Source organism: Phyllostomus discolor, chromosome 13 (genome assembly GCF_004126475.2).
Source record: "Phyllostomus discolor isolate MPI-MPIP mPhyDis1 chromosome 13, mPhyDis1.pri.v3, whole genome shotgun sequence".
Classification (NCBI taxonomy): Eukaryota; Metazoa; Chordata; class Mammalia; order Chiroptera; family Phyllostomidae; genus Phyllostomus; species Phyllostomus discolor.
Window position 1 is genome coordinate 18,724,834 of NC_040915.2, and position 22,383 is coordinate 18,747,216.

General features: G+C 48.8%; 1 protein-coding gene across 2 annotated transcripts in view; it reads right to left on the bottom strand.

Moving 5' to 3' along the window:
- Window positions 1–22,383, bottom strand: part of DPYSL3 (dihydropyrimidinase like 3) — a 104,183-nt gene that overhangs the window by 7,131 nt on the left and 74,669 nt on the right. For both annotated transcript variants that reach the window (XM_028527627.2, XM_028527628.2), the window contains exons 3-11: window positions 21,836–22,020; window positions 19,178–19,342; window positions 17,078–17,139; window positions 16,105–16,185; window positions 11,853–11,921; window positions 7,789–7,909; window positions 3,600–3,756; window positions 2,563–2,704; window positions 590–760 (exon numbers count right to left, since the gene is read on the bottom strand). In XM_028527627.2, coding sequence (XP_028383428.1) covers window positions 590–760; window positions 2,563–2,704; window positions 3,600–3,756; window positions 7,789–7,909; window positions 11,853–11,921; window positions 16,105–16,185; window positions 17,078–17,139; window positions 19,178–19,342; window positions 21,836–22,020 — 1,153 coding nt within the window. The remainder of the gene's footprint in view (window positions 1–589; window positions 761–2,562; window positions 2,705–3,599; window positions 3,757–7,788; window positions 7,910–11,852; window positions 11,922–16,104; window positions 16,186–17,077; window positions 17,140–19,177; window positions 19,343–21,835; window positions 22,021–22,383) is intronic.

Genomic DNA, 22,383 nt, shown 5'->3' on the forward strand with positions numbered 1-22,383 from the left:
ATGAATTACAGGCACAGCCCCTGGAACATAGGTGCTTGAACAATATTCGCTATTGTTATTAACAAGCATTAAGCCCCTGTCTGTTCGGGGCTTGTCTGCTGGGCTTTCATTATCTCCCACCGGAAACTCTGCAGGAGGAAGTCGTCAGTGATTCCCCCTTCCCTGTCCTCCCAGGCGCGAGGTACCACTGCACTCATCCCTCCTAGAGGAAGCTGTGGCCACAGGACTAGCTTTGGCCAATGCTGCGTGACAAGGAGTGCCATCCTGGGAGACTGTTGGGGGACAGTCCACCCTTTACCATGTCCTGGCCCCTGGGCTTAGGATCACGGACGCAGGGGCAGAGATGACGTCTCTATCCGCCTCCACCTCTGAGTGGCTGTGAGAGGCAGAGCCCTTCCGCTCACCCGTTTGGAAAGCGGGAGTGAGAAATACATGGTTGGGGTTTGAAGCCACTGACGAGCTGGGATGGTTTGTTACTGGGACCCACCCCCATCTACTGCCCTGGGGCACCGCGCACACTCCTCTCTCCTGACGGAGCTCCCTGCACACCTTCCCTACCCTGGCCCGCGCCCACAGGCTCCAGCCTCACCGACTGGTGGTTCTTGGCGGAGACAATCTTCACGGCGTCCGGATCCCAGATCACCAGGTCGCTGTCGGAGCCCACGGATATTCTCCCCTTGCGGGGGTACAAGTTGAAGATCTTCGCGGCGTTTGTGCTTGTCACGGCCACAAACTGGTTTTCATCCATCTTCCCTGTGGCCTGTGGGGATAGTAAAAAATGTTTTTAATTGTCAGTGCAGGGCTTCTAAGCTCAGAGCAGGGTGTCCACAAAGGCCCCCAGATGCACACAGGCACCTCGGAGGCCGTGGGCTCGGAGCCCCACCCAGCAAGCTTCAGCGTCGGCTGCAGTGACGGAACACGTGGCTGAGGAGGGAAGTTCCTGCTCCTGAAATACGTGCATTTTTTCCTGGTTAAATGCAGACACGTACTTACTTCTACTCCTCGAACTCCCAAAAGGACTATAGAGAGTTCACAAGAAAAACAAATGTGGTGACAAGCCCATTTTTTAAAAAAGATTTTATTTATTTTCAGAGACTGGGGAAGGGAGGGTGAAAGAGAGGGAGAGAAACATCAATGTGTGGTTGCCTCTTACATACCCCCTCCTGGGGGCCTGGCCCACAACCCAGGCATGTGCACCGACTGGGAATCAAACTGACAACCCTTTGGTTTGCAGGCCAGTGCTAAATCCACTGAGCCGTACCATTTTTTTGAGATTTTACCCACTTTTAAAATTTGTGTTCGCTGCCCTGGCTGGTGTTGCCCCAGTATGGGGCACTCGAGAGGCAACCATACATTGATGTTTTTCTCTCTCTTCCTCTCTCCTTCCCACCCCTCTCTAAAAATAAATAAAATCTTTTAAAAAATAAATTAAATATGTGTTTGTATCTGCATAGACAGAGACAAATGTGGAAGAACCTCACCAAGATGATAACAATGCTTATCCCTGGGGTAGGGAATTTATGAGTCATTTCTGTTTTCTTTCAAATGTGTGTTTTTTGGTACTTTCCAAGTGTTCTTTATTAAGAATGTACCATGTTGGTAATAAAAAAATATATTTTTAACAATTCCAGACAGTGTCAAGATAAACACATATATGCATTCATAAATATATAAAAGTGTAAAAAAGACAAAAATCTAAATATGGAACAAAAGAGACAAAAATATTTACCATTTCTGTCTTCTCAAAAAAAAAAAAAAAGCCCTGGCTGGCGTAGCTCAGTGGATTGAGCACGAGCTGGGAACCAAAGCATCGCAGGTTCAATTCCCAGCCAGGGCACATGCCTGGGTTGCAGGCCATGGCCCCCAGCAACTGCACATTGATGTTTCTCTCTCTCTCTCTTTTTTCTCCCTCCCTTCCCTCTCTAAAAATAAATAAATAAATCTTAAAAAAAAAGCCCAGGTAAGCAAAGAACAATTTAGTTTAAAATCTAGCTTTGATTTTCCTGGCAGCCAAGAAGAAAAGGGAAACTCTGTGGATTACAGTGTGTAGCTAAATGAGGTATTAGATCAAAAACATTCTATTTGCCTCTAAAATTAGTGTCTCTAGTGTTTTTAAAATAAAGCAGAGGGACATGATCAATTTAATAAGTTAATCACTAATATTACTTAAATCTTTGGGAGAACCTTCATTTGCATGGTATGTATGTATGTATGTATTTTGACAGCTTCTGTGATCTTAACAAGGAAAATAAAACCAGGTCCCTGTGCCAGAAGACACTGATAGACAATCACTTTTTTTTTTTTAAAGATTTCATTTATTTATTTTTAGAGAGGGAAGGAAGGGAGGGAGGGAGGGAGGGAGAGAGAGAGAGAGACAGACAGAAACATCAATGTGTGGTTGCTGGGGGTTATGGCCTGCAACCCAGGAAATGTACCCTGGCTGGGAATCGAACCTGGGACACTTTGGTTCCCAGCCCGCGCTCAATCCACTGAGCTACGCCAGCCAGGGACAATCACTTTTACAGCCTGGCCACCCTCCCTACCCCTGACCTTGATCCTTACCACGGCCTTGTCCCAGATGACAGACATCCGCTCCTCCACCCCATTGGTACCCTCAGGAATGGCTGTGAAGTTATCCTTCCCGATCGCTTTCTGGGCGGTGCTGAAGGTGCAGTGGGCACTGCCCGAGAGCTGCAGGTCCCCGCTGGCAAGGAGAAAAGCTCCACGTGAATGGGAGGGGCGGCTCGAGGCACCTCGGGGGCCCAGACTCGAGTGTCTAGAGTCAGCATGTGGAGTGCCACGACTTGAGTTTGGAACCTTTCCTCCCCCTCTGCCAACTGTGCAAACTTGGGCGAATTTCTTCCCCTCTCTGGGGCTCGGTTACCCCATTTGGACAACGAGGGCGTGGGATTAGATGATCTCTTGTGCAGCAAAGCAGAAAGGGCCCACATGAGGGATGGCACTGACCCCAGAGGGCAGCAGCAAACAAGTCCTCCTTCATTTTGGTTAAGTGGTCATCACGGCCATCTGCTCAAAATTTGTGAAATACAGGGTCCGGCAGAAGTAAGGCCTGCATGAGTGTGGTTGGTGGGGTAATAACATGGGTGTCATAATTTATGCTTTTCGTTTGAACATTTTACCTAAAATGTCATATGGTGTGCTGGAGTGTGATATTGTTATGTTACAGAATTACATGCTTATGATTTTGTAAAAAAAAAAGATTTTGTAATGAAACAGGGGCGTTATTTGTGCCAGACCCTGTACTGTAGTCTCTGTGGGCCTCAGCTGCCTAATCTGTAAAATGGTTATGAAAGTCCCTCAGTCATAGAGTTGTTATGAGAAACAACGAGATCACGTGTGCAGCCTGTCCCTAGTGCGTGGCACACGAAACACATTCACTGCTATTCCCATGATTGATAGGGTCCCTGTGGTATTCGTATCAATTACTGGTGTCTGTGCTCCAGATTGCAAGGGACTGCTCAGTGTCTTCCCCTCACGGCAGACCCGAGTCTAGCTGACGGGTGGGCTTTGGGACCCCTCGACCCACAGGACCCGGGATGTGTCCCCACAACGCCCACTGCTTGTCATCCTGCACAGACCTGGCCAGCAAGGAGTTGATGTAGTCCGGAGTGGTCGGGTCGGGACTCAGAGGTGGGGATGTCACAAAGGCAGCCGCCTTGGCCCAATTCTTGCTCCAGTAATGGGTTCCATCTGTGCCGAGGCTGGCAGTGATGGGCTCACCGAAGACCACGTTTCCTGCAAGGGGTAGGACACAGGCATGGAGTCTGCATAATGTACTGCCGCCCGGGGCCCAGCCTCGGTCATCACAGCCCCTCAGCCTCTGCAAGGTTGTGGCTCTGGAGTCAGACAGGCCTGGGTTCAAGCCCCTATTCCCACCTTTTCCAAGCTTTTGCTTTTCTAGCTGCTCAATGAAAAAAGAAAGTTGTATTCTTCAGATTACAAGAAGCCAGTGCTTGTAAGATACAGTATTAATTCTCAAATTTTGAGGCAAATTCAAATTTGCAGCCAAAGAAGAGTATATACATTGATTCTCATATTCACCCTCATTTTAGAAATGTTAAAATGTGGAATAGACTGGTCCCAAAACAAACCAGGCCTGAGAAAATGAAAGGGTGTGGCATGTACAAAGTGGCACACAGGAGATGCCCAGTAAATCTGGTTTCTTAACACCTTCTCCCCCTTCCCACTGGTGGGTGTGCCCACGTCACTGGGAATGGCCAGGCCCTGCTGTTGCAAGGACACACTCTGGTTCCATAGAGTCAGACCCACTCCTGTGGATGAAAGGCTCTCGTGTTCTTTTCCACCGTGTTTGTTATTCCTCCAGGACGCCCAGTCACCTGGGGCACATCAAAGACAAGGCTGCTTCTTGGACACTGTGTAGTCTGGCATTCGAGACTTAAATGCCCAAATCAAGGAGAAGACAGATATTGGGAAATACACTGATCTCAGGTTTTGTCAGTCATCTTAAAGAAGAAGGGACAGTGATTCAGAAGGCCAATGTCATCTCATAGAAGGTGGGCTTGGTACAAAGATCCTCCACACCAGAATCCTGGGCTAGAGATAGCCTGAACTGTGCTGTGCTTCTTTAGCTCCAGTCCTTTATCTCCCACAGCGACATTCCCCCCCGCCAAGGTCGAAGTTTAGGCAGGCTCTACCACCAGGGTTATAAATAGGTTTCGCCTCGCTCCAACTGCTGTCAATTATTTTCTTCGCCTGAAATTTTGCATAGAGAAGAATTCTTTTTAAAATTTTTCTAAAATTTTAATTGTTCAGGCACAGTTTTCTGCCTTTTACTCCCATCCCAGCCTGCTCCCCTGCAATGCTCCCTACCTCCCCCCCCATTTCCACATCCCACCCTTGTTATTGTCCATGTGTCCTTTATATTTATTCCTGCAAACCCTTCCCTTTTTCCCCTGAATTCCCTCCCTTCTCCTCTCTGGTCACTGTCAGCCTGGTCTCTATTTCAGTGACTTTGTTTATATTATGCTTCCGGCTGCACTAGAAAAGATTCATGACTGGGTTGTGATGTCTGCCTCAGGAGAATGAAGGAAGCAATGGCAACGACTCGCATGGGACAGCCCCACTCTGGGGAGAGATGGTAAAAAAAGGACCTGCACCTGACTGATGAGAACTTCAAGGGTTCTTCAAAAATATTACCAAACTAAAGCAGACAGGGCCACAGAGAAGCGAAGAAATGAAAGCGAAGGCCAGCACTCAAATCCCACTGAGAGAAAGTACAACTTCAAAAGTGGAAGAGTCCCCTCTCTTTGGACTGGCCACCTTTAGATGGGAGAGTAGAATAAGCAAAGGTCGTCATTGTACTGGGTTTGAGTATCAGCTCTCCAAGCTGGGGGGGCCTGCGCAAGGCGTGCCACCGTGTCCTTGTTTGAAATCGGGGACACTAATGCCTGTTGCGCAGGGTTCCAAGGGAATTCTACCTAATGATACACTAAAAGTGCAAGCACACCTCATTTTACTGCCCTCTGCAGGTACTGTTGTTGTTTTTTACAAATTGAAGGCGAGACCCTGCACTAGCAAAAAAAGAATTATGACTTGAGGTCTCAGAGGATGGTTAGCATTTTCTAGCAATGAAGCATTTTTAATTAAGAGATATACATTGTTTTTTTCAGGCATAATGCTATTTTGCACTTCATAGACTACAGTATAATGTAAACATAACTGAGAAACTGAAAAATTCATGTTTAACTTGCTGCTTTATTGAGATATTTGCTTTATTGCGGTGGTCTGGAACCGAATCTGCAGCATCTCCAATATGCCTGTATTTGCCCCAGTGCAGGATGTACAGGTGGTCTGCATCGAACCGCAGGTTCCTCATTTTAATTCTGAGCAGCAATGCTGAACAGCCGAAGGGCATTTGGTGATTAAACACATGGGGACTTTCAGGGTCACCTGCGCAGAGGGAGGAGAGAACCCTGCTACGCTCTGTTTTTCTGACCGAACGCCCCTGACTCCTTCCCAGAGAACGGAGGTTCGTGAGGGGTTCACTCGCTGCGATGTCAGCAGCCCGATTTTTGTCCCTGCAGTAATGCCGCCCTGACACAGCTGTGCTCATCCTCGCTGTCAGACCGTGAGCCGGAAGGCTAAGGCTGAGGAATTTTTCCACATGAAGTGTGAAGTAAGACCCCACACATCTTGAAACACTGAGCCGGGCCCCAGCCAGGTGGCCCTGAGAGTGGGCCCCAGCAGGATGCAGCCACGGGCGGGAGGTGCCGGAGGATGACTGTGGCAGGCGGTCATGGAGAGAGGTGTGGGGTGTCCCTTTGCTCTTTTCTTTCTCCCTCTCTCTCTCTCTTTCTGCCTTTCTCCAAGAACGGGTAAGGATCGGGGCTGCTTCCCTGGTTCTTGCTGGAGACTCACACCCAGCAGAGCGGCCACCCGTACCCTGCCGAGAGACTGAAAGCTGGGAGAGAACACAGCAGGCTCACAGTGAGCGGCATGAAGCACGAGGTGCCCTGGAACTTGCCGGCAAGGAGACTGTCCAGACAATCAGGACGATGCCCTTCCTGTAAGTAAAGGGTCCGTGCTGCCAGAAGGCCAGGCAGCTGAAACTCAGCCAGCCAAGGCAGCTGGGACTATTTTTAGCCACCCCAGTCATACACATCTGGAGTTGCACAGACCAGTTCTGTGTCTGGTCGATGAATCACTCACTGTGGGCCCTTCCTCTATCCAAACGGCCATGGACACACAGTGGTCACCGTCATACAACCAAACACACAGCCCACACCTCCAGGTTCTCAGCCACATTGCTCAGAAGTGAGTCCATTAGTCTCCCATTAGGGATGAGAACAAAAGGCAGGAAAGAAAGCTTTGAAGTGAGAGTAAACCTTAGCTCAGCGCAGGGTGAGCAAACGAAGCCCAAGTGAACAGCAACGGGGGAACACAGCCAAGGCAGTGGGGACAGAGCCCAGGTCATGAAGGCCGATGCCACTGGACACGCTTGGGAGACCCATTCAACCCCTTTTCTAAAACAACTTGTGCTAACCTGTGGCTCAGCAGGTAGGACCCTGCCCCTGCCCTCGGCCCTGGCCAGTCAATTGCGCTCTTCCCAGAGCAGATAGACGTGGGTTCAGGGGTGAGCCCATGACCCCAGCCAAGGCTGTCACAGTCCTCCTGGGGACTTGGGCTTGAGCTGCTGCAAAAGATGCACTCTTCCTCCTCATAACGCCTCCCACCAAGAGTGGAGGACAAAAGGTGCCACTTGACATTTACTGTCACTGTTCATACTGAACAGCAGGCCACCAGACAGGCCAGCAGCCCCAAGACAGGCATGAGAGTGACAGAACCCCAACCCCACTGTTTCAGCCCCTTGGAAACACCTGAAACACCTTCAACCAGTAACTTTACTCTTGTTTGCTTAAGTCCGTTTGAGTTGGATCTCTGACTTACTGTACCCAATACAATCTTGACTAACATGTCCGTTTATAAAGCTCAGATAATGTGAACTGGCAATAAAAGTCTAAGGGAGAAAGGAAGATGACCCAAGTCTCCAAAGAAGTGATTCAAGCCGTGTCATCTCAGGAAAACCACTAACCCTTCCTGGGCCTCAGTTTATCCATCTTCCAAGTAGGATCACTCCCAGGATCCTGTTCTCCACCGAGATATGGAAGGGATCAAATGGGCTACCATGGATGAGGGGCTTCCCAGAGAGCAGACAAGGCGTAAACTAGGCACCCTTTACACTGGGTGTCTGGGGAGGAAAGGAGACACGGTGCCTCAGAGCCCTGAGATCTTGGGAGCACACATCACCTTTTTTCCTGGCTTGTGAGATGAGGTCAGCCGCACTCTTGCTCATGACCTTCGTGATGTAGAGAGGGCAGTTGGTTTGGCTGGCGATGGTGATGGCACGGAACACAGCCTCTGCTTCCAGCTGCAAAAAACAACCCAGAGTTCCTGGGAGTCAATAGGAGCCAGAGGCTCTCAAAACCACTGCTCCCCTGCCTCCACACACGAACGCGGGCCAGGCATCCGAAGCCCAGAGGAGCCGGAGCTGGACGCGCTGGATCTAAGTCTCGGGTACGGCACTGCCTGGCTGGCTCATGCTCCTGGCATCTCATTGCCTCTGCCCCTCACCTGGGAAGTGCAAGGAGATCAGAGAGGACAGCACAGGGTTGCTGTGTGACATCAGGGCCTGGCACGGAGCAAACACTGCATCAGCGCAGCTTGAGTTTCTCCTGGGCCTGCTCTCCCCCTCCCTCTGATGATCACAGAGGCTGCATGTGGTGGAAGCCTTTGCTCCCCAGTCTTCCCAGGACAGATTCTCTGGCAAAACACAGCCCCAACCCCCGTATGGAGGAAATAACCAGTCAAGCAAATGAGGCGTCATGCTTCTTCCAACCCTTGCCTGCAGCAACAGGTGGTCGGGGATGGGTTCGTTCCAGCAGGCCCGTCTTATCCTAATAATTCCCAGACTTGTCCACACAAAGACCTCTTTTGTCATCGACTTCCTCCATCCTAATGTAGAATTCATGTTTTTGGAGACGCTAACCAGCCCAGTTGAATGCATTAAGTAAGAAATAGGAAGTTTTCCCTTATTTTGCTAACAAAGAAGGGTTGGAGAGCTCAGGCTTTCTCCAACAGCGTGGGTCTGACTTCTGGTTTTGCCACTTGGAAGCTGAGTGACTTTGGGCACCTCACATGACCTCCTAAAGCCTCAGGTCCGGAATGCGGGGATAATAGGACCTGACACATACGGCTGTTTTGAGGATTACGTAAGTTCATCCACGTAAAGCCATCAGCTCACTCCTGGGATGAGGCCAGTGTTCCTTGAAGGGTGGCTGTTGGTCTTCTTGCTGGTGGCAGCTCCTGACCATGTACGTGCGAGAGCCTGTGTTACGACCCAGAGTGACTACCCAAGTTAGTTCAGTGCAGCCCAAAGCAGGGACACTGGCATTTTTCCCTTCAATCGGCCAAAGTCCCTTTTTGGATGGATATGACATTCTGGTTAGCCTATGCAGCCCAACCCTTCAAAAAAGACCAAAAATAGCTTGCAGAAGCCCGAGGCAAACCAGCTCCTGCCCATGGTGAGGGTGGCTCGGCAGGCAGGCTCTAAGAATTTGGCCAGTCCAGCTGGCGTCCCCTGACGCCACTTTGAGCTGCACTTTGTTCCATGTGGCCCAGACCCTGGAGGCCCCTGACCACGGGAAATTGCGGCCACCTTCTGGAAGTACCCAGACTCTTGGAGTGGCATCTCTGGGCCTCGGGCTCAGCTCTCTGAACAGCCTCACTCAAAATGGTGTCTGGCTGTGCTTTGAACTGAAAAGCTTCCCCTATGCCTGGTCCTCCTTCTTCACACCTATGCTGACCTCTCCAGCTGCCTCACGACCTCTGCCCAGACCCCTTTGATCTCCTTCCCTCACTGCACTGCAGGATTTTCAGCACCTTGACAACATGACTATCTTTGGAAGGTTACATCACTCTCCAGCTTCACCCAAAAGGGCTTCCAGGGTTGTTGGGATCTGCAGCCGGAGGCTTTCTACTAAAAAGGAGACGGAAACAGGGAGGAGGGGAGTATGGCGGGGCAGCGGGAGGGGGGAAGTTGAACAAACAAACCAAAGAACAAAAATAGACTTTGCTCAGAAATCCCCTGGCTGCTGCTGAAGGATCTATCTTGCCAGCACATCTCAACAGTGACCAGCATTTAAGAAAATGTCACACACGGTGCTGATGGTCCTGGTCTGCTTGCACCGTGCAAACAGCTTTCCAGTCCTTCAGACATGACGGGTGGGTACCTTAACTGCTCTGATCTTCGGCTTCCTTATGCACAATAGCACCAGCCACCCAGAGCAGCAGCCAGGACAATTGTGACAACACAGTTAGCACGGACCTGGGAATAAACGAGCGTTCCGTAGAAGAGATGTGGCATTAAGGACACTCTTATGGGGATGCTGTGACTGTAACCCCAACACAGATTTTTTAAAGTGAGGAGTAATTAACATAAAGCACTCTATTAGTACAGGTGTACTACATAATAACTTAACATTTGTACCTACTGCAAAATAATCACAATAAAAGTTTTGTTAACATCCATCCCACACAACTGCAAAATTTTTTCTTGTAATGAGAACTTTCAAGATCTACTTTCTTAACAACTCTCAAAGATGCAATATAGTATTATTAATTACAATCACCATGCTGTACTTACATCCTCCTGATTTATTTATTTTATATCTGGGAGATTATTCATCTTTTGACCATCTTCCCCCAATTTCCCTACCCCATACCTCTGGCAACCACTAATCTGGTCTTTGTATCAATGAGCCCGGGTCTTTTTTGTGGGGAGGGGATGATTGTTGTTTTGTTTCTTAGATTCCACACAGAAGTGAGATCCTATGGTATTTGTCCTTCTCTATCTGACTTATTTCATGTAGCATAATGCCCTCAAGGTCTATCCACGTTACTACAATTGGCAGAATTTCTTTGTTATGGCTGAAAAATATTCCATTGTGTGTGTGTACGCGCGCACGCACACCACATTTTCTTCATTTCATCCATTGATAGATTGTTTAGGTTGTTGCCATATCTTGGCTAGTGTACATAATGCTGTGTGTACATGGGAGTACAGATACCTTTGGGAATTAGTATTTTCATTTTCTTCAGATAAATACCCAGAAGAGGAATTGCTGATAGTTCTATTTTTAGTTTTTTGAGGAACCTCCGTACTGTTGTCCATTGTGGGTGTACCAATTTATATTCCCAACAGTCAAAATTACAAATTATTTCAGCTGGCAACAGAAAGAGCACCAGACAAAGGAGTTTCTGGGGAGCAGATGACATTCTTCTGCTTCTCCAACTGGGGACTACTTTTATAAGTATATTCAACTTGTGAAAATTTACCTAACCTTTATGACAGGTACACTTTTCTCTATGTGTGGTACAATTTAACTTTTTAAAAGATTCTAAAAGAGATGGGCAACAGGAATGCAATCATTTCTGTTTCTGACTCCCTCTTCTACCTGCTGTGGAGTGCAGGGCTTGAAATGACAAAGCAGGAACACCGTTCACTTCGCTGACACGGAAGACCTTGAACTGGCTCCAGGTACCAGACCCAGGCTAGTCCTCCAAAGCCAATGTGCTCTCAGCCATGCGGACAGCCAAGTCCCAGCTGTGCCCTGTGCCAGCAGCTGAGACTGCTGACATCCCGGAGACATGGAATCAGAGCCTACTTCCCTTTCATTTGCTCTTCAGCTGCTCGACACAGTCGCTAATCAGCATGCATTTTACACATGAGGAACTTCCACGTCTACATCCCCTAATACAACTCGATAGGCATATTGCCCCTTAAAGACCCATTCAGCTTCCTATCCATATGGCCAATATTGGCAGGACTCAATATAGAATGGGGAATAAGTAGAAATGTCTCCAAAATTTACATTGACTGAGAAAGGGTTTATAGATTTACCTTTCCCACTGAATAACTGCAGAGTACCCTCCAATGGATGTAGGCTTTGGAGAGATTAGGGGTCAGGAGTAAGCATTGTTTTCTAATTTCCTCAGGGGCCCATGAGTTGAGTCATTTAAAGTGGTCTTGGGAAGAAATGGTCCAATCTTGCTGTCGGGTATTCCTAGAGCCTCACTGCCTTTCACCGCGTTTGTCCCTGCACCATGTGTGCATGTGCCTCAGGAAGCGAGGCTGAACACCAACACTGTGAATGTGAAATGATGGACAGGCCATCAGGAAAGCTGCTGGAATTGGCACTGTGATCATGGGAGACTCTCAGAAGGTGCTACATCAGCTACAAAGGAAATCACCCAGTGTTACTGCTTCTCTCTGTCCCTTCCCCTACCTCACCCACCATCCCCCTGCAACTCACCTCCTCTGGTCTGCTCAGCACATGGCCTTCTGGGCCAGTGATCCCCATTTCCAACATCCGGGATTGCTCCTAGAAGGAGAAAAAAAATAGAGGACAGTTTTTATTTTTTTAAAAAAACTTATGATATTACTTAGTCAAGATTTATTTCAAAGCCCGAAACCATCCAGACCAATAAAAAAAGTCACCATGGAAATTTCTTACAATACATCAATACTTAAACTAAAACTTAAAAAAATATAAGATGCTATTAACTAACTCTTAACTAATAAAAACTGTCCTCTATTTCTTAGGACAGCTCAACTAGGATTTGGAAACATGCTGAAAATGAGCTCAAGGGAAAAAAAGAGTAAAATATGTATATTGAATAATTCATTAACTCTGTGGAATTGCAAAATAGGGCAGAGTCTTAATTAAAAGGAGAAAAAACATTTAAGGGTGGCCTCATTTTATTAAAAGAAAGTCTGTTAAACAGTACCAGTTGTTTTCGACATTACACATCAAAAGTCACACAATCACTTATACTTTATTTCTTTCAGATGTCCACCTCTGAGAGTGCACTCCCTTAACTCATTAATTCCCTTAACTCATGTTTTTTTAATTCATTCATTCATTGGAGAAAAGTGTCATAAACAGCACAGATCACCCTGGTACTGTGCAAACAACTGTCCATCCTTCAGATGCGATGGGACGGTGCTTTAACTGCTCTGATTTTCAGCTTCCTTGTGCACAACAGTGAAACCCATTCATTCAACACAATTACTGAGTACCTGTTTCATGCTAGGCTCTAGGTTAAGGCTCTTGGGTTAAAGCAACGAGGCTCCTAACTTGATGGGACTTAGTATAGTCCAATGTTTCCCAAAGTCTGGCCAACCCACCACCTACCTCAGAAACGAAATGGGTTGTGTCTTCAGAAATGCAGAGGTCTGGCCCTGTCCAGCTCTAGCAAATCCGAATATCTGAATATCTGATCTTAAAGTCTAGCAGTTTGCATTTTAGTAAGCCCAGCAGGCTTTTTCATGCTTCACTTTCATGACTTAAATGAATGGAGTAGAATCTTATCAGACTAAGTAGTGCCTCTACCCAGCACTCCCTGAGTTCAGCTTTTGGCCAGTTTGCAATGAATTAGGTCTGGGATGAGGCAGAACTGCCTGCCCCTCATGGCTGATGGCTAACTTCCTCAGACTTCTGGCCAGCTTTCTGGAAGAAGCAGGCGGCTGGGCCGTGCACACACACACACATGGGCTAACTGGACCTGGCACAACCCCCAAGCCACCATCGCTACAGCTCTGCCGGCCTCCACTCTCGAAGTCCGCAGGCCAGTCCCTCTGACCTCTGCCCTGGCGCCGTGAGAGAGAGAGAGGAGGGGACTGAGCCACACCTGTCTCACTCTGAAGCCATGAGATGTGCAGGAAAGCAGGGATTCCTTCTACCTGGAAAAGGACTGTTTTGTTGTCTGTTTGTTTTCAATGATTTTTTTAAAAAGAGGAGTAGAAAGGAAGATACTGCTATAAGCAGCCATGAGAAGTAAAATGGTCACCGTCCCCAGCTTTACAGAATTTGAAAAAAGGTCAGAGGCTGATTTTACTAGCAATGTACCTCACATTTCATTCTTATTGCTTCACGTACCAAAACTTGGACTGAGTAAAATTTCTTCCAAGCTCTGGTGAGTTTCCACTTTGAATTGCATCCTGAACTCACTCACACAAGGGTTAAGGTCCCCAACAAAAGCATCTGCTGTCTGATAGGCCACTCTCGCCTTTATCTTGTCTAAGAGTTCTGGGACACCAGGCAGATGAAGCTCACCAGGGGACCCCTTTCAAAATACACTTGTCTGAACTCTGCTCCTGACCTCAATCCAAATCTCCAGGACTGGGAGAATCCTAGGAGTCGGTCTTAAAGTCCCATAGGTGATGGTAATACACTGTCCCTAAAGCCAGGGTGCCCCTACAGCTGGGAGAATGGCATGTAAGCCCTGGCTGGGTATTTCAGTAGTTAGAGTATTGTCCCAATACCAAGGCTGTGGGTTTAATCCCCGGTCAGGGCACATATAAGAACCAACCAATGAATGCATAAATAAGTAGAACAACAAATTGATGTTTGTCTATCTGTCTGTCTGTCTCTCTCCCCTTCTTCTCTCTCTAAAACCAATCAGTAAAAAATTTTTTAAAAAGAATGACATGTAAAGGACCATTGGTGCAGGGAGTGGTCACTGAGGCAAGTACACATTGTGGGTCATGGCACAATTTCAGTTTGCTCCATGAGGAAAGGGACCCTGTCTCTTTCATCTCCCCTCTTCAATGTTTTACTCATAGTAGATGCTCAGTAAACGTTTGGTGGATGAGAGGCTAAGGATGCTGTGCTCTCAGATTGTCCTTCTGATGAGATTCCTTGCTGGGACCCATAGGAGAAGATTTCTGCCTCCTGAATCACTTTGGCATCAAGTACAGCCAAAGACTCTGAGGACAGCAGCTGCCTCAGTTAGATAATGTGATCAAATCTTTCAGCTTAAGCAGAATTTAATATATACACACCAGAAAACTCATGCAAATGGAAAAATGCCCTTATTCTTTTCCTGACTGAGATCAGATCTTCCCAACGTAGGGAAAGGGGGAGGGGGAGGGGGGGATGGGAGCAGAGGTGCTTCTGTGCTGAGGAGTCACAGAGGAAGCGGGGGAAGGGGGGCTTGGAGTTGGAGCCTGTTTGCCTCCGCAGGCTCTAGACTGAAGAACCAGGGAGTCTGGTTTCTCAGGCATCTGGAGGGAGGGCTGGGACCTCTGGCGGCTGCACTGAAAACTTGGAGAAGGGGGAGTAGCGACCGCTCTAATACCACCAGACACCTCCCCTGGGAGCAAGGCATTTGGACCCTCTTTGGAAAATGATTTCATTATCTCTGGGTGTGTGGGGGTGTAGGAGAAGGCTGTCAGGGGCCTGACTAATTAACCTCCTCAGTCACAAGCAATGGGAAACTGTACACTTAGCTCACCTCCTCCACTGGTGAGACAACACCCCAACAGCTGGAGCCCTGCACAGCTGTGGCGCTGCCTCCCCAGGAGGCCGGCGGCCAGATGGGTGGGCCAAGGGCCCCGGATGCACCCTCTCTGGGTGAGGTGCCCACTGAGGCACATCCCCTCAGGGACTGAGATTTTACTCTCCCAGTCACCAGCTGCGATCATTGGGCCAATGACGTAATCCCTCTGTGCTTCAGCGTTCTCATGTGATGGGGAAGATGGCAGTCTTCTTGAAAGGCTCAGGTGAAGAGTAAATGAGAACAGACTGGAGCCCCCATCAGACCTGGCCCACGGTAGTAAGCGCTCACAAAATGGTCCCCACTCTTGGAAGTTAGTGAGTCCGGCCTCAACACTGTTCCCACGCCCTGCCAATCACATTCACCCAGTCCCAGGCAACTTCTAGAATAAAGGCACAGCCTGAGCACTTCTGAGCTATGGACGACATCTGTTTTGGCTCACTTCTGCACAGCCTAATGCCTGGCACAAAGCGCTCAGGAAATACTCTTTGAAAGGATGAATAATGGTCTCCTGCCATTAATGCTACGGGATGGACTGAGAGACAGCTTATACTCTCTTCTGGCAGCCTCCGCCTCGCGGAGGCCAACCTGGGGATAAACAGGACCTGGCTAAGACACATCTGTGCATCTAGCCCATTAAGCAGCCCTGGAGATGGGGTGGGATATGCTTTCTGCTTCCTCACAAACGATCGATTTGAGTCTTGGGACCCTCACTTTCATCGCTTGCCTCGGGTTTCTCAGTGTGATTTCTAGGAAACCAATGGGACGTCTGATTCCCACAAGGCCTCAGTTCTTCATTTCCTAAGGCAGGGAGTGCCACCACCCTAGACCTGCTCTCTGGCTTCCGAGAAGTGCTGCCTTAGGGTTTCTCTTTAGCACAGAGAATGCCACGGAGTTTGGACTCATTTGGAAGAGAATCAGCAGTGCTGCCCCAATAAACAGGCCGATTTGAAAACTGCCTCTTCCAGGAAGCCTTTTCTGATGCTCTAGAATGGCCAGATCTCTCCCTGTTTCCCAAGAGCTTTCACTTTCTCCCTTACTTGTCTCCATTTTTTTGTCTTTCCTCCTCCTCTGCAGGGAGGCCCTCTGGGGCAGGTTTTTCTGGAGAACTTAGGTAGGCACCTGGTGCACTTGGGGTGCTGAAGCAACATGAAGGGGTGAGGGAGCGGATGGGACTTGGATTGAAGCCCGAGCAGAAAGCCCGTCCCAGGAGCCTCCTGCCGTTACCTGTGCGATGATGTCCCCGTTCTCGGCGTGAACTTGAGCGATGGCTCCCAGCTCTCCCAGGCAGGTGAAGATCTCGTAGAGCTGCAACAGAAACGAGTCTGTGTCCCTTCCCAAGCCACTGATGCTTTCAGCGACTCCACACGGAGCCCGATAATGAGAGCCAGGACGGGATACAGCAGAGGAAATGTAGTAACCAGGGCAGAAATGCAGACTGGAACACGCACGACTCAAGAGCAGTGCTAGTTCACAGAACTCCAGAAAACTGCCCGTGGACAGAACCTACGGGGTCACCTAAGCAGACAGGGTGAACACGTAACAGACCGCTCCCAGTGCCCCCATCCCCCACCATGCACACTTTTGTACGGGACTGTTTCCCACTGAGCTGAGACAGAGCTCCAGGATCCTTCTCAACACGTGCTCCCGAAAGCGGCAGCAGCCTGGCCGGAAGCTAATGTGAGAGCTGACACCCCCATCTCTCAACTTCTCCAGAAAGACCTCCCTTGCTTGACCTTCTCACTGGGAAGATGGGGATTCAATTCTTGTATTTCCTCTGAAAACTTTAGATTTGTCTCAAACAAAACACATTTCGTGAATTTCTTAAGGAGAGAGTCCAGGGCAGGCTGGGGCAAGTGGAAGGCCCTCCACAGTCCTGTGTGGCTGGGTGCCTCCCGTGTTCCCTGAGTTCACGGGGGTCTGGAGTTGTTTGGGAGATGGAGGTGTAGGCATGCCCTTCCTCCTGTCCTTCTCCGAAAGTTTCTGCAGTGGAAATCCCAGCTCCCTGTCTGCCTTGCTGTGGGTACTCTGCCTGTTTCCTAACTTAAAATGTAGCGTGGACAGCAGGGGCTTCAGGTAGCAATCTGGCCCCATGGTCTCCCACAGTGCCTACAGTGAGTCAAGTTCAAGGAGCCAAGGTCATCAGCAAACAATGGAAACCCATCCAGATACCCCAAGCCACACAGCAATGGGTTATTACCTCTGTGTTGGACACTTGATACAAATCCTTATAGGCCATGTAAACCATGAAGGAGTTGACCCCTGCAAGAGAGAGAAGGGGCGGGGGGGGGGGCAGGAAGAAGACAGCATTACCACGAGCACTCTCCATCCTTTATTCCCGTTCCTATGGTTCATGGGGCCTGAGTACATTACAGGCTCCCGTCCAATGCAAAGCGGATGCTTCCGTTCTCCAAAAGCACTTTCCTATTCCCTGCCCACTCTGTAAAAGCAACAATTCCGATGCAGTGTCATAGAGAATGGTCTTTTCTTCTGCACCTCTTTCTCGCCCCCCTGCCCAGCACTCCCCAGCCCACAGGGTCAGTAAGCTTCGCTACTGCTTCACGCAGTGCATGAATCATCGAGAATCACTTATAGCGTACTGGTTGTGTTCACACACGGGGGGTTGCACCACACACAAGTGCAGGGAGCTTGGAACACCTGACCTCTTATCCTCGGGGTCCTCATCTGTAAAATGGAAAAGCAACAGTGCCCTGCTTTATCAGATTGTTGGGGACATTAAATGAGATACACACCACACCCTCAGCACCAGCCCTGGCGCACATTCGGTCCATTGATGGACCTCCTGAGGTTGGTTTATTTCACTATTTAATGAGTGCCTGCCCTACACGCAACCTGTGCAGGGTTGAATCTGAAAGGGCCCTGTCCTTGGAGAACTAACAGGGCTCCTGGGCAGAAGTCAAGTGTCGCCTTGCACTTAAGTGTCCAAATCATAAGGGTTATTTTTAAAAAGAGCCATTTTTTTTCACCCCAAATAAACTACTAATATTGTAATGCACAGAAATAGGCAGGACTGGGGAACGGAGAGTCATTTTGAAGAAACGAGGGTGATTCTGGGCTCCAACCATGAGGGCCACCTCAGCCCACAGCGTTCCAGGACGACCGTGGGTTGTAATTCGAGAGCCTCCCCCTCCTGCGTGGTTCAGCTAAGGGCAGGTTTTCCGATGCTGCCCAGCCCCGGCCTCTGTGCCGTCCGTGGAATGACCCAGGCCCTTTGGAAGGGAAGTGGGCATTAAAGCCGTTCAATTTTCTACCCCAGTGCAGATGCCCAGTGTGAAAGGAGACACCGGAAAGAAGGGTGGGGTGCTCACCCCTCATTCTGAGTCAGGAAGGACTGGGGCAGAGCTTGGGGGGTGAGGAGGGGCAGGGAAAGGAAAACTCGGCCTCCGGGAGCCTATCCTCTCCCCTCTGACCCACAACATGCTCTCTTCTATGGCACGCCTGGCCTGGGCATTGAGACTGCCTGTCTGATAACCGTCCGGCGTCTCGTGGCCTTGACTCTGTTGCTCTTCACTGGCCTGTCTGTCCCCTTCTCCCCTGGGTGCTCAGCAGAGGCCATTCCTTATGCTTCCCTAAGGCTCCGAGCACATTACATGGCTGTATGGGGGAGTGGTGCCTGTGTGTGAAGCAGCTGATGATCAAAACGTAGGAGAAAGTAGAGAATAGAAGAGGCTTAGAAGACAGTGGGAACCTGAATCATGCACTCACTGAGAGTGTGTGCACACACACACACGGACATGCATTCACGCCTAAGCTCCTGGCCTGAGTTCAAACAATCTTTGCTCCAGAAATGTCTTAGCTTTCCGGAGGATGCTGTTGATATCTCATAGTCACAGGGTTGATCTTTGGAGTAAAAATGATGGAGTTTTAAAATTCCTAATCTCTTATCGAGTAGCTGTGTGACCTTATATATGATGTTCACCTCTCCTGACCTCGGTGTCTTCCTCTGTCAAATGGGCAGCACTGCATGGAGGTGAAGGGCAGGCTGTGGCTAGATCTCCTGCTTACTGGCTCTGTGATCCTGGGCTATGTACTCTGAGCCTCAGGGTCTCCGTCTGCCAAGTGAGGATAATGACCCCCATCTTGTGGAGACCCCGTAAGGAGTAACCGTGATGGAATAAATAAAGTGCTTGGAGTATGGTGGCACCCCTATCACCCAGCACGCATGCTCGAGGTTCCAGGGTCCAACCAAGGAGAAGGGACTCCAATGTGTGGATGGTGTGGGAGGGATGGGTGTCGGGGGGGGCAGGGGGGGGAGGGAAGAAGGCACGTTCAGGCTCACCTTTGTCCTTGATGAGGTTCTGCACCTCCTGTTTGACGCTGTCACTCCAGTGAGTGATGTCCACGTGCAAGGCATAGTCGCAGCAGCTCTTCCCGTCCGCCCATTCTCGCCACTTCTCATAGGCCTCTGTCAGGCTGGACTCGGGCTCGGGCACCACATGATCAACTGAATGACGGACACCCCAGACGGGTGACTCACGGACACAGCCTGCATTCCCCCGCGCCGGGGCCTGCTCCTGCCTGCTTAGCTGTGACTGTAAAACCTCTATTTCCCGAGCATGGAATTAACCTTGGAAAGAGTTGCTGATGATATTGTCATGTAACTTGTGACATTGGGCCAAATACTAGCCTCCCTATACCTTAATTTTCTCATCCTTAAAATGAGTCCCAAATTGGGTGGGAGACAGAATGTCACAGTGCCTTCCTTCTAAGGTTGTTACACAATGAAATGGGAAAAATGCACTAAAGTGCTTCCTCCGATGGCTGGCACATAGTAAGTGCTCAATTAACATTAGCTATCAATGTGGCCATGCTATGTGCCATTATTACCAGTACTGTAGGGAGTTACTAGCAGAGATGAAAGTCCAACTCCCCTGTAAGGGTGGAGAAGGGGTTTTAAAGTTATGTCAGGGCACAAGAGTGACATCTCCATGCTTACTGCCATTGCAAAGAGCCAGTGTCAGTTAAATGAACTTGACACTGGGCCAGTGTCAGTTAAATGAACTTGACACTGGGCCCACAGACCTCATATCTGTGTAAAATCTTTGTCAAGTATCTGGTTTCTCTGAGGCCCAAATCTACTCGTACAGTACCTGCAACCATGAGTAATGTTTTTTTAAATAACAACATTTACAGCTGCTGGGGATAAGGCAAAAGTGACACTCTCATATTTCATGTGGGCAGTAGAGAAAAAGTGAGAATCGGTACAACTTTCCTAAAAGCAATAATAAAAATAGATATCAAAAACCTTAACATTTTCTCATACCTTGACTCACGGATAATTCCTGTGCCTAAGAATTATTCTGAAGGAAATAAACGATGCTGTGTGTAAAATCTGGGATCTAAAGATCTTTGTCAGTCTACATTATTACATATATGCATAAGGGAACACAAGAGACTAGCAAAATACTTAACAATAGAGTAGTTTGGTTGAATACATAAACCATGATACCTCCATAAAACAGGTGATCTGGCATGCATACTATGTGTTGGGGTAGACCAAAAGTGAATGAAGGGAAAGACATCTATGACACGTCACTTTGAGAAAATGGGAGGCTAAAGCACACTGTATCTATTACGATGCTTCTTTTGTTAAATAGGAAAAAATAAAGACAAACTGAAATAGCGATATGGGATTTGTGAGTTTTCTTTTTCTTTTGCATACCTAGGGTTTTAAAATGATCTACGAAGGGCATGCACATTTGTGTGGTTCTTCACACACTTTTCTTCCTGGTCACCTGGAACTCTTGACTTTCCTCCTGCTCCTTCCCTAATGCAGAAGGCTTAGCAACCTACACGTTTCCAGAATGCTGACAAGTTCGACTCCATGCCCAGGTGGCAGGAAGCCAAGCCAAGATCGCTCATTTCCTCAGTCCTCTATTGCAGCCGCCTAAGTGCACTTATCGGAAAGCAAGCGCATGGAGCTGTGTTACTGGTGTCTGGACCCACACCAGGGCCTTCGTGGGCAGGCGGCTGCTGAGAAGTCAGCTGGCTTCCTCCCTTTGGCTGGAAAGAGCTTTGGTCTCCCTAAATTGCACCTTTTATGGCCTCGATGCAATTTTCCTGGGCTTCCACCCTGCACTAGCTGAAGCTGAAGCCTGCTGGAGCGCCCATCAAAAGGGAAACAAAGAAAGTGAGTAATTCTATGGCTTTGGCTGTTCTCTTTTCTCGGGTGGATGTATCTGATGTTAAAATAAACAGTGCTCCTGCTGACCAAGTTGGGACAGGGGCTGGGAGGGGACCCAATTCATCGGAATTCCGTTGGGACAAAAAGGACTGCCCTGGGATACTTTCCTTTCAGTACTGCAGTGGCATGCAACTCCCTAGGTCTCTTTGGAACTGCAACAGTTACCAGAAAAAGGGAAAAAAAGAGAAAGAAACCACAGACACAACTTGCCTAATCTTCAAGATACACGGTGGTCAAAATACAGCGCAGACCAGATAACAATAAACACCACTGAAGCCCACTCATTTCTCCAGAACTTCGAGTCTCCTTTGTCCTTCTCTCGGGGATGCTTCTTAGCACCACCCACACGCTCCGCCACGCTCTCTGCCCACTCCTGCCTGAGATCCAAACTGGAAGTTCTGAAATAACGTTTTGTCTACTATCCACAACTTGTTCGGTCCACTTTCCCCAGTGATGGGCCCGGAGGTGATCCTTTCTGATTCTCCGTCACCTGCACGCTGGGCCCCCGCCCCCACCCCCGCACTAAGGCAGACAGCAGAGACGGCTGCCTGCGCGGCCCTGAGCCTCACGCAGCTCTTCTCTGCAGCTACAGTGAGCCACCAGCGTCCTCACTCCAGCCTGCTGTAACCACAGCCCATCGGTCGGCAGGTCTACATACTGTCTCAAGGGAGGGGTGCAAGTCACTGTCAGCAAGCCTGGTGGTTATCCCATTCCTAACACTTGGGGCCAGGAATGGTTAACTGGGGCACTTACTGATCATGGTGGTGCCTCCGGCCAAGGCAGCCTTTGTCCCTTGGAAGAAGTCATCCACGGTGGTCATCCCCTTGTAGGGCATCTGGAAGTGAGTGTGGACATCGATGCCTCCAGGGATCACCATCTTCCCATTGGCCTCGATGGTCTTCACACCTCCAGGGACAATCAGATTGTCTCCAATTTGCCTGGGAAGACAGTGAAACACCTGGCAATTTGAAAGAGTAACTTCAAAGACAAACAGTATTTTAAGGGTTTTAAGCCTTGCACCTCTTTATCAAAATAGCCTCTGCAAGTGATTCACAAGCTTAGCAATCTAGGAACAAATAAAGATCGGTATAGATACAAAGTACAATTTTTAGACACAAAATAACCCAACACGCTACCTGGTAGAAACGTGTAGCACTGTAACCCCAGGGGTTTGGGAGTGTCTGGAATACAGGATGTGAAATGAATTTTTGAAAATATACTGTTTTTTTTTATCCCTTTCATTTTGTTGTTTTAGTTATGGGTGAGGAATAACATTTGAAAGGGAGTTGAAAGTGTATAAA